Source organism: Prionailurus bengalensis, chromosome B3, assembly GCF_016509475.1.
Source record: "Prionailurus bengalensis isolate Pbe53 chromosome B3, Fcat_Pben_1.1_paternal_pri, whole genome shotgun sequence".
NCBI classification, from domain to species: Eukaryota; Metazoa; Chordata; class Mammalia; order Carnivora; family Felidae; genus Prionailurus; species Prionailurus bengalensis.
The window spans coordinates 145,067,416-145,077,460 of NC_057355.1; the positions used below are offsets into that span (position 1 = coordinate 145,067,416).

A 10,045-nucleotide genomic window follows, 5' to 3' on the forward strand; every position below is an offset into this window, starting at 1 on the left:
GTGCAAAGACAGGAGTCCTCTCCAAAGGAACTGGTGGGCTTAAGTCAGGCTGTCAGAACCCTCCCTGGCGTGTTCTGCTGGAGGGAGGCAGGGAGGAAGTCCCAGAACAGTGTCTGTGCCCACAAGGGTCCCCGACTGCCAGATGTGCGCCCGGGGGCCCCTGAGCCGCTTCGTGTCCCACCAGAGCCCCCTGAGAGAGATACCGTCAGTCTCAGGGACACTCGGGTTCCTTGACTTGCTGGAGGTCACACAGGGGCCGCTGGGATCGGAGCCCAGCTCTGTGGAACCCCAGACCAGTGCTGCATGAGGCCGCCTCACTGTCGGGGGAAGAAATAGGTGGGGGCTGCCAAGAGCGATGACAGCAGCAGGCGGTGTAAGCGTGGCGTGGGAGGGCAGGCCAGGGACACAGCTGCCCAGGCCTGCCAGGAGTTGGCACGGTGGGGGCATGTCGTAGAAGAGGGGACAGGCGGGTGCGGTCACCGCTGATGTGGACCACTGCCTCGTTATCTGGACAAAATAGCCATTAAATGGATTAACGAATCTTAAAGCTAGGGGGAAAACAGTATCCGATTTCTGGATGGCAAAGGCTTTCTAGACTCCAAAGTGATGGGAAAAGCCACAGAGGAGAAGTAAGTATACAGATTTGATTTCCTCAAAATATTAAAATGTGATAAATTTAAAACCCCACAAAAGATTAAAAGGGGAAACAATTGTGGCATCACAGACGATGACAATGTACCTTAAACACTTGTACACGCCAGTCGGAGGACCTATGGCTCTCGTACGGACCCAGATGAAAGCGTGTCGCTTAGCTTAACCCCTGGCACCCAGGCGGGGCGCACGCGGAGCAATCTTCAAACTTGCAAACCCACAAACTCCACTTCCGGAATCCTGTCCTCGGGACCAAATCCTAAATTGGGGGGAAGTGTATAACACAGGCCATTTTATCATTGCGTGATGCGAACCGCTGACCTCCAGGGGCAGCTTCCAGCGCGGCCTCCTGTGTGGCTGTTAGAGGCACGTGTCCCGGAGGAAACGGGCCAGGGCTTGGCCACATCAATGCCACAGGTCTTCCGTGTGTAATAACGTGGTGTTGCAGATACATGGGGGGAGAGAGAGAGAAGGGAGAGGGAAATAATACAACGCACAGGTATTCGCACCCTTCTAACCTTTGGTGGGTTTGTATCTTTTGAATTTCAAGCCATGTAAATGTATTATTTATTTCAAAATAAATAAAATTCACATTTTAAAAAGTGCCAACATTAACTCCTTATGCTGTCAACACTAGCTGAATCAAATATCACCAAGTAAACACCAAAGGCTCCTGAGAAGTCATTTACAAAGCATTTTACAATATAGGAAAGTGCTTAGACTACAGTAAGTTTAAAAGTACTTAATTATTTAAGCGATCTGATGTCATGTATGTAAAAAATATGCATAGAAAATAATTTTAATATATTTATATACATGCATAGAAAAAACTGGAAGAAAATACACCCACATGCTCGTAGTGGTTGGTCGGTGGGCTGGTGGCAGGCAGCTGGCCCCCTTTTTTGGCAGCCAGACAATGGAGGGCGAGCAGGACAATGTTTCCGTGAGGAAACCCTGCCGGGCCCTGCCCTGGATTTCTCTGCAGTCCCAGTGTTCTGCCTCCAGTGTGAGTTCTATAAGCAGAAATTCTTTTTAAAAATCACTTAAGACAGAAATCTCGGTCTTCACCTCTGTCCTGATCAAGGTGGTGGTTACACGTGTAGACCTCTGTCAGAACTCCTCAGACTATACATTTAAAGTCTGTGCGTCTCAGGGCACCTGGCCGGCTCGGCGGGAAGAGCATGAGACTCTTGATCTCGAGGTCGTGAGTTCAAGCCCCACATTGGGCGTAGAGCCTACTTAAAAAGAAAAAAAAGAAAAAGAAAAGGCCTCTTTTCATCTTTAAGAAAAAATAACCTCTGTGCATCTATCGTCTGTCAGTCATGCTCCATTTAAAAATGTAGCAGGACAAGGGGATCCTGGGTGGCTGTCAGTTAAGCGTCCGACTTCAGCTCAGGTCATGATCTCGCAGTTTGTGAGTTCGAGCCCCACATCGGGCTCCTCGCTGACAGTGTGAGGTCTGCTTGGGATTCTCTCTCCCTGTCTCTCTCTCTAAATAAACTTAAAAAAAAAAAGTGGGACGCTCTTTCCTTTTAAAAAAAAAAAAAAAAGAAAGAAAGAAAAGGTAGCAGGACACAAGCACAGTGGGGCCAGGGCGGGAACAGGTGCAAACACTGCATGTGGCCGTCCCTGACCACGAGGGTTTCCTTCCTTCCCGGCTCCCCGGGAAGCATCCCTGTTCTGAACAGGACCGGCGGGAATTCAGGAAACTCTTCCCAGTACAGTCGCTGACAGTTGGTGAGGCATGGAGAGGAAGGGACACCAGAGTAATCTGCATCGAGGTAATACCAGGATGGAGTCCGCATGTAGCGCGGCCCTTGCGTGGAGTCACGTCCCCACAGCCAGAGGAGGGGCAGAGCAAGGCCCTCGCTGCCCTCACAGCCGCCTCCCCCAGGCCACCCCGACAGCAGGGCGGTCCCACGGTGTGCCTTTCCGGTTCGTGGCCCCGCCTCCTGTGTCCTCCCTGGCAGGCGTCTGGGGTAAAGATTCTGGCCCCTGAGCTCCACCAGATTGGGAGTCACTGGGCCGATGGGTGGGCATGGTCGGGGGCAGGACTGGCCACAGTCAAACCTCCTTAGACCGGAATGAGTGGGCCAAACGAACCAGTGTGCTTCACCCCAGAGAAAAGTGGGCCTTGTTCTGGGCAGAGCAGTTGCTTCAGAGAAGCCATCAAGGCAACGTGCCAAGACCGAGCAGAGTCCCCGTCTGCCAAGGGACACCTGGGCGGGGCCTGACGGACTCTGGCCCTCCCCAGCGCTCGGTGCACATGGCCCCCACCGACCTGGCTGTCCTTGCTAGGGCTGGAGGGTCCCAGGGACTGATAAGCCCAACACTAGGGACTTCCTGCCCAGCCTCCTGCCCTCCCTCTGGCCAGCGGCGGCCACCAGATAGCCCCGAGGCTCTCCTTATCACCCTCCACCACCTCTCTGGGGCCTCTGCTCAGTGATGCCTGCCGTGCCCCGAGCCAGGCGTCCCCGGCGCCACAGGGGCAGCTGTGCCGGCAATCAGGCCCCACTGCTGCCACACGGCTGGGACGCTGGCTGACCTCGACTCCCTCAGCCTTCCCTGCGGCTCCAAGCAGTGTCAACTCCATTACCCTCCCGGACCCCGTCCCGCCCACCCACGGTGAGGACACCAAGGGCTAACGCCCTGGGATACCCTCCTCCTGCCATCTCAGCCCTCCAGGGCATAAGGGGCCTCCGGTGGGCCCCAAAGTCACCCCGCAAGTGATGGAAGGTCCCCACAGCTGCCGCTCAGTCCCACCAAGAGCTGCCTGCTGGTCACCTTCAAAGCAAACCACTCCCCGTGGGCCACAGAACTTCCCCTGAACACGCGTGCTCAGGCTGGGCCCCCAGGCGGCAGGGCCCATGATGATCCCGCCACCCACTCCAGAACGAGCCCAGGTCGCGCCTCCTGCATGCCTGACAACGGGTTCTGTGGGGTGCCCCTTCCATGGCCTCCCGGGGAGTCCTGAGGCAAGGCAGCTCCCCCACCTCTGCCTCACCCCAGTCCTAGCCCAGGGACCTCAAAAGGGCAGCCGTAATATAGTGTGTAAGGCAAGAGGGGCCCAGGAGGGCTCACCCCACAGAAGATGGAGCTGGGCCTGGGGAGACGGGGGAGAAGGCTGCAAACCTTTCCCTTTCAGGTGCCTAGGCCTTCTAGAAGCTGCTGGGGCATCCGGGCACCAAGAATCGCCCCAACGCCTCCACAGGCCCGCCGCCCGGAAGCCACTGCGACCTGCTCCTCTGGGCCACCCTAGTCTCCACCTTCATGCGCCCCCAAAGGCAATGCACTCTCCCCCACAATGGCATCCCTGGTGGGAGGACCTGGGACCACCTAGAGCCAGGGGTTCCTGATGCCCCCGGTTCTGAGCTGGGAGAGATATTAGTATCCACTGCCCCCAAGTGTCAACCTTCAGAGAAACTACTGAACTGACCCCCAGGACACACAGCAGGAAGGGAGGAGCCCTCACTCCCACCTGCCATCTAGGATCAGCCCCTGGGCTGTGCACCCCTCCCTTCTCCCCTCCTCCCCGCCATCCGGCAGACCTTTAGCCGTCTCCTCCTGGCAGGACATCGTGGCCCTCCAGCCCGAGCCACGCAGCTTGGATTTCATAGCCCAGCGGAACTCCCCGGGGCCGAACGGCCTGGCCATCCTCCCTGGCCTTGACGCTCCTTAGGGCACGGACCAGGCTTGTCCATCAGTCCATTTGTCCTGAAGGATGGCGGCACATCCATTAACAATCTTCTTCAGAACCTTCCTACAGAAGCCAGCTCCATTAGCTGCGGCAAGAGCGCTTGCCCCACTGGGAGCCACAGCCACCCAGTCACCCTCTGGGGACTGGGCCAGGGGAACACCTGGGATCCCACACCAAGGTCCGGACCCAGGTCAGGCCCGGAGGAAGGCACATCTAATACCACCAGAAGACAGGGTGGAGGGAGGCGGGGAACAGGGGCTTGAGGCACCGGAGGCTTCCTGGCAGAGGAGAGGAAAGCAGGAGCGGGGGACTTGGTGCCTGCTACTCATCAGGGAAGACGGACAAGCCCAGGCCCGGATACGCCAGTTCTGGGGGGAGGTGTCACAGGGATATCCAAGGAGGGGACGCGGGAGAAGTGGGAGCACAGCCTGGATCACGCCTCCCCCCACGCCAGCACAGCAAGCCTTCCCGTCCTCCTCTGCCCCACACAGGAGTTCGCAAGGCCCTATATGCCCACTGCACAGAGGACCTCTTTCCCAGAACCTCACAGGACCTGCTCTCTTGGCCTCTAGGCCCTCGAACATGCTGTCCCCAGCTCAGGCACGTCGGTCCACACCCACAGCCCCTGCCCAATTCCTGCTCAGCTCAGCTGTCACTCCCTCTGGGACACTTGGTCCTGGAGGCTCTACATCAACATCGAAAGCTTCAGGGGCTGGACAGTGAGCAGAGGGTAGGGCCTGGCTCTAGGAGTCACGTGACTCCTGTACCCTTGCAAAAAGGGAGGGAGGCGGGGAGCTGGGCTCAGCCGGACCCCAGAAACCCGCAGCCGGGGGCCCACCTGACCATCAAGGCCCAGCCTGCAGCGCGTGCAACATACGAAGCAGAGATTCTCCTATACAGAGATCAATATATGTAAAGTGCTGGGTACAACGCTCTGAAAAATAGTATTTCCAAAAATCCAACGACCAGCCCCACCCCCCTCCCCGCCGAGGTCTAGCCCTTGCCCGTGAGGTCCAGCGGCTGCAGGAAGGGCGGCAGCGGCAGCTCGTCCAGGGCCTCGGGGAAGCGTCCAGGCGAGATGGCGGTGACCAGCACCTGCATGGCGCGCACGAAGAGCGAGGGCGGCGCCAGGCCCGCCAGCCACTGGAACTTGTCCTCGCCCAGCAGCCGCTGCCAGCGCGGCCGGTCGCCCAGCAGCTCCCGGCGGGCAGGGCCGGCGGCGCCCGCGGGCGTGTACAGCGCCAGCAGGTCGAGCAGCAGCAGGCGGCGCTGGCGCGGCTCCCCGGGCGCAGAGGCGGGCGCCCCGGCGGCGGCAGCGGCGGCACTGGGGGCCCCGGCGTCGCGGCCCAGCTGGCGCAGCAGCAGCTCAAGAGGCGTGAGGCCGCCGCCGTCGCGCAGGCCGGGTGACGCGCCGTGGCCAAGCAGCAGGAAGAGGCACTCGGGGCGCGCCAGCTCGCAGGCCGCGTGCAGCGCCGTGCCACCACCCTCCACGCGGCTGCAGCCGCGCCGGTCGAGCACGCGCGTGCGCTCCTCGGGCGGGAAGTCGCGCACGGTGCGCAGGATGCGGCGCAGGATGCCCACGCGGTTGTAGCGCACGGCCAGCGCCACGTGCGGCCCGGGAGCCGCGCAGCAGCGGAAGCCGGCGCTGGGCGGCGCGAGCGCGCGCCGCGGGAACGTGGCCAGCAGGTAGTGCGCGTACGCCTGGTGGTCGTGCACGAGCGCGTAGAGCAGAGCCTCGGAGGGCGAGTAAGCGGCGGCGCGGCCGCGCTCGTCCCAGTGGAAGGCCTCGCTGGCGCGCATGTCCTCGAGCAGCCACACCGGCAGCAGGTCGCGGACGGCCTGGTAGAAGGCGAACGACGACTTGCGACACTGCTTCTGCGCCCGTGAGCGCGCCGCGCCTGCGCCCTCCGGCCCGCCGTCCGCGCCGCCCCCGGGCCGCCGCGCGTCCCACGGCATGCTGGTGGCGGACGCCGGCCTCCCGGCCTCACGGCATGGGCCCGGCGGCAGCTGACCACCTGCACCTGCGGGGAGGGGATCGCGGTGAGGCTCCAAAGCTCGAGGTTGCCTGCTGCTTAGGAGGGGCCCTTCTCTGCTAGGTCCCGACCCACCTCCCGCATCCTTGATCTAGATGCCTCTGCTCTCCCTCCCTTAAAGTGTCTTGTTCTCCGGCACCTCTGCTAGGGATGCCCTTCCATTCCCCCTACCCTCAGAGCCCCACCCGCCATCAAGGCCACGCCGAAAACCCACCTCCCCACCTCTTTCAGCCCAGAGACCTGCTGACCTGGCTGACTAGGCTCACCAGGTGCATCCAACCCCAAACAGAAAAGACCAGGTTGGGGGGCAGGAAAGTTGGAGCCCACCTCTCCAGCTGAGCCAAGCTCCACCTAACCATGACCCTATCCTCTGACCCCTGACCACAGGTGGGAGCCCCTAGGGCCTCCCCCCCGTCCCAGACAGGGACAGAGTTCTAGACCCAGACCTACCTGGTTCCTGCACTCTGATCACAGGACGTTGAGTATATATCACTCTCTTTCTCTGAGCCTCAACTTCCTCATCTGTAAAAAAGGGGGTGGGAGAAATGGAAGTTGTGAGCCCCAGCTGGGTGAGCTGGGGTGGAGCCTTCCACCCAAACATGATGTTTACTGGATATCATCAACCCTAGCTGCTGGGAGGAGGCCGCAACGAAATCAACCTAGAAACGGGTATGCACAACGCTTTACAGCAAATCCCCTCCAGGTCTGCAACTTCTCTTGATCTTCCCAACTACTAGATGAAGCAGGTACTGTCATTCCATTTTCCAGCAAGAGACAAGCTTGTCCAAGGTCAGTCAGCAAGTCATGGTACAGCCAAGCCTAGAACCAAGATTTCCTGCCTCCCATTTTGGGCTCATTCCAGAAATGGGGGTGGGGGGGAGCCCCCAACCCACAGGGAGCCCAGCTTGAGCCCTGCCTGACCTTGCCCGCTGAGCCCCCGGCCCCAAACTGAGCCCTGGTCTCTTGACTCCTGACCCTGGTCCAAGCTCCCCACTGCTTTCTCTCAAGGGTAAGCTGTTGGTCACAAGGGGCCTGGGTCAGCGCACAGGCCGCGTCCACACACACTGGGTAACTAAGTTACAGAGACGAACACTCTGGGGAGTGGGCTACAGCCGCAGTGCTCTTTGGGGGGCACCATGCCCGAAACAGCCCCCCCCCTCAAGCCTGGGACTCTGCGTCCCAGGTGTATGTACCCCTGTGTGGATACCCGTGGGGCGCCAGGCGGGTTACGTAAAGTTGGGCCGCCCCACGTCACTGGGCAGCGAGTCACAGCCGCGGCTCCGTGAATGGGGGGGTTGGGCCACCGAAGGCAGGGCTGTACGCCCGGGGCCGCCCGCCAGCTCCTCCCCGTCCCCTCCTGGCGGCCGCGGGTCGCGGGGGTCGAGGCCAGGGTGTTTGCCGACCGGTGGCCAGAGCAGCGAGGGCTGCACCTGCGTGTGCATATGCCCAGGGGACACGAGGGGGCGGCGGCCAGGGGAGAGCACCCGGGGCTGGGGCTGCGCGCCGAGCGGGCCGGGGGTAGGCGGGGGACTCACCGTGGGGGACAGCAGGGCCTTGGGCCTGACGTCCCAGTCCCCGTCCCGCTGAGGGCCGAAGCGCGCGCTGTTACCCCGAGGGTAGGCGCGCAGGCAAAGGTCCCAAGACGGGCGGGCGAGAGGAAGCCGCCGCCGCCCGCGCCCGCCGCAGCCGCGGTCTGAGCCGCCGCGGCCGGATCGCTGGGCGGCGGCGCCGGCGGCGGGCGGGCGGCGGGCGGCGCAGTGCGGTCGGAGCCCGGTAGGACCGCGGGACCGTCCTCCGCAGCCATTGGCCCGCACTGCCGGCCCCCGCCGCCGCCCATTGGTCGCCACGCTGCACCATTGTTACGTCACCTGCCGGTGGGCGGGGCGCCCGGCCAGACCCGCGGAAAAGTTGGGAGAAACTTGCGGGCGCGCGGGGGGGCGGGGCTGGCACAGGCCGATGCGGGGCGGGGCTCCCGGAAACCCGAGCTGCGGGCGAGGAAAGGCCCCCCGGCGGCCCGGGAACGGGAGGATTATTGGGCCGATTTGCGGGGTGGGTCCCGGCGCGCGCGTAGGCGCTCCGGCTCCCTGGAGTGTGACTTCCCTCGTCACCCCAGAAGTCCTATTCCACCTCCCCAGTAACCCTCTGTGACCTTGAGGGAGACCTCCGGAGCTGTTTCCCATCAGTCCCCTTTGAGGGGTCAAAGGGCAGGAGCTCTGACTCCTCCTAAGGGACCCAACTGCGTTCTGCCAGGCCAGGGTCGGGGCATCGGGAGCCCCTGCTCTAGGCTGACGTTCCCAGGGGACGGTCCAATGGATGCAGGCAGCTATGAATGAGCGCGGACTGTGTGCCAATCTCAGTGCTAAACATACTTGATTTCACTTCATTTTCACAATCGGTAGCGGTGGAAACTATGACCCCCCCCCCATTCACAGGCCAGGAAATTGAGGCTCGCAGGGAGGTGGCCTCCCAAGTGAGGAGCAGCCAGAAGGGAAACCAGGTGCTTCGCCTACTTTTCTTCAGACATGGTGGTGGATTGGGCCCCAGCTGCCCCAGACTCTCCACGAAGGGTCCAAGGTTTGGGGTGCCACACATGCGGGCACCCAAGGTCATGCTGAGACCCCACCAGATGCCCCCATCTGAAACACTGCCCCACCTAGGGGGGGTGTGATCTCATAGGCCCGCAGTGAAGCTCTTGGGGTCCAGGGCGACCACCAGATTTAGAGAAAGTAGGTCATTGACCCGGGAATGTGGGATCCACCTGCCTCGCCTAGGCTTTCCCCTGCTCCTCTCTCTAGGCCCTCAGTTTCCCTGCATTTTCTCCCAGCTTTCCCATTCTGGACGTCTCTGAGTATGATGGGGGGAGGGGCAAAGTGAATGGAGATCCTGGGGTTGACTGTTTGCCCTCTGGAGGCCCCAGACCCTGGGAGTGAGAGCTTCCTAGGGAAGTGGTGCCCGAGGTGAACTACCTGTGGCTCAGAGCTTGGGCCCCTTGCTTCCTCGTCCTCATCCTTTTTCAGGGCTGGAGTTGAGAGCTCATGTCATCTCCAGGACTACCAGTGGAGTCAGGTTGTAAGGGTATCGGCCGCAGGTGCCAGGGTGTGCAGCTGGCCTCAGGGCAAGTCTCTCTCCAGCCCTGGCTGCCCTCCTTGCCTTTCCCTTCAATTTGTCTTCTTCACTGGGGTTCCTAAAGGCCTCTTTCTAAAAGGTCATGTCTGACCCCATATCTCCACCACTTAGAAGCTTCCTGTCCACATGATTAGCCAGAAAGACCGGGTGGGCAGAGGAAAGGCATTCCCCCGCTGAGGAACAGTTGGAGCAAAGGTCTGGGAGTGGCTGAAGAAGGCTGGAGATGTCAGTCAGGAGGGGCCAAGGTACATATGTCCTTGAATGCTGGGGCAGGTAGCTTGGGTTTGTCCGGAGGATTTGGAAGTGACGGCAGAAAGGGTTTGGAGGTCAGTTGGTTAGTGAATTATTTCAGGCATATGAAAATAATCATAATGAATGCCTGGGAACCACGGTCCATTTGAAGAAATAACAGGTGGGTAACTCTGAAGGCCCGTGTGCCCATCCTGCCCACCCCCTGCCAGCCCCGGGTCTTTCCCACGGTGGGAGCTGACATTGTAACACCGTCCATCATGGCACCAATCAGCCCTCACTGCCAGCG

At 61.0% G+C, this 10,045-nt stretch overlaps 1 protein-coding gene across 2 annotated transcripts; it reads right to left on the reverse strand.

Annotated features, from left to right (window-relative positions):
* Positions 1-1,201: 1,201 nt before the first annotated feature.
* On the reverse strand, positions 1,202-8,153 carry ANKRD9 (ankyrin repeat domain 9). Of its 2 annotated transcripts, XR_006293535.1 has the most exons (4): positions 7,917-8,117; positions 6,832-6,903; positions 4,200-6,369; positions 1,202-1,886 (listed from the first exon to the last, which is right to left on the reverse strand). XR_006293535.1 is itself a non-coding variant. In XM_043557058.1 (3 exons), exon 3 carries the CDS (start codon positions 6,302-6,304, stop codon positions 5,342-5,344), a length of 963 nt encoding a protein of 320 aa, XP_043412993.1. In that variant the 5' UTR covers positions 6,305-6,369; positions 6,832-6,903; positions 7,917-8,153; the 3' UTR covers positions 1,202-5,341. The 2 variants fall into 2 exon arrangements, 1 of the variants encoding a protein (XP_043412993.1); XM_043557058.1 differs by having other exon boundaries at positions 1,202-6,369; positions 7,917-8,153.
* Between the last annotated feature and the right edge of the window lie 1,892 nt (positions 8,154-10,045).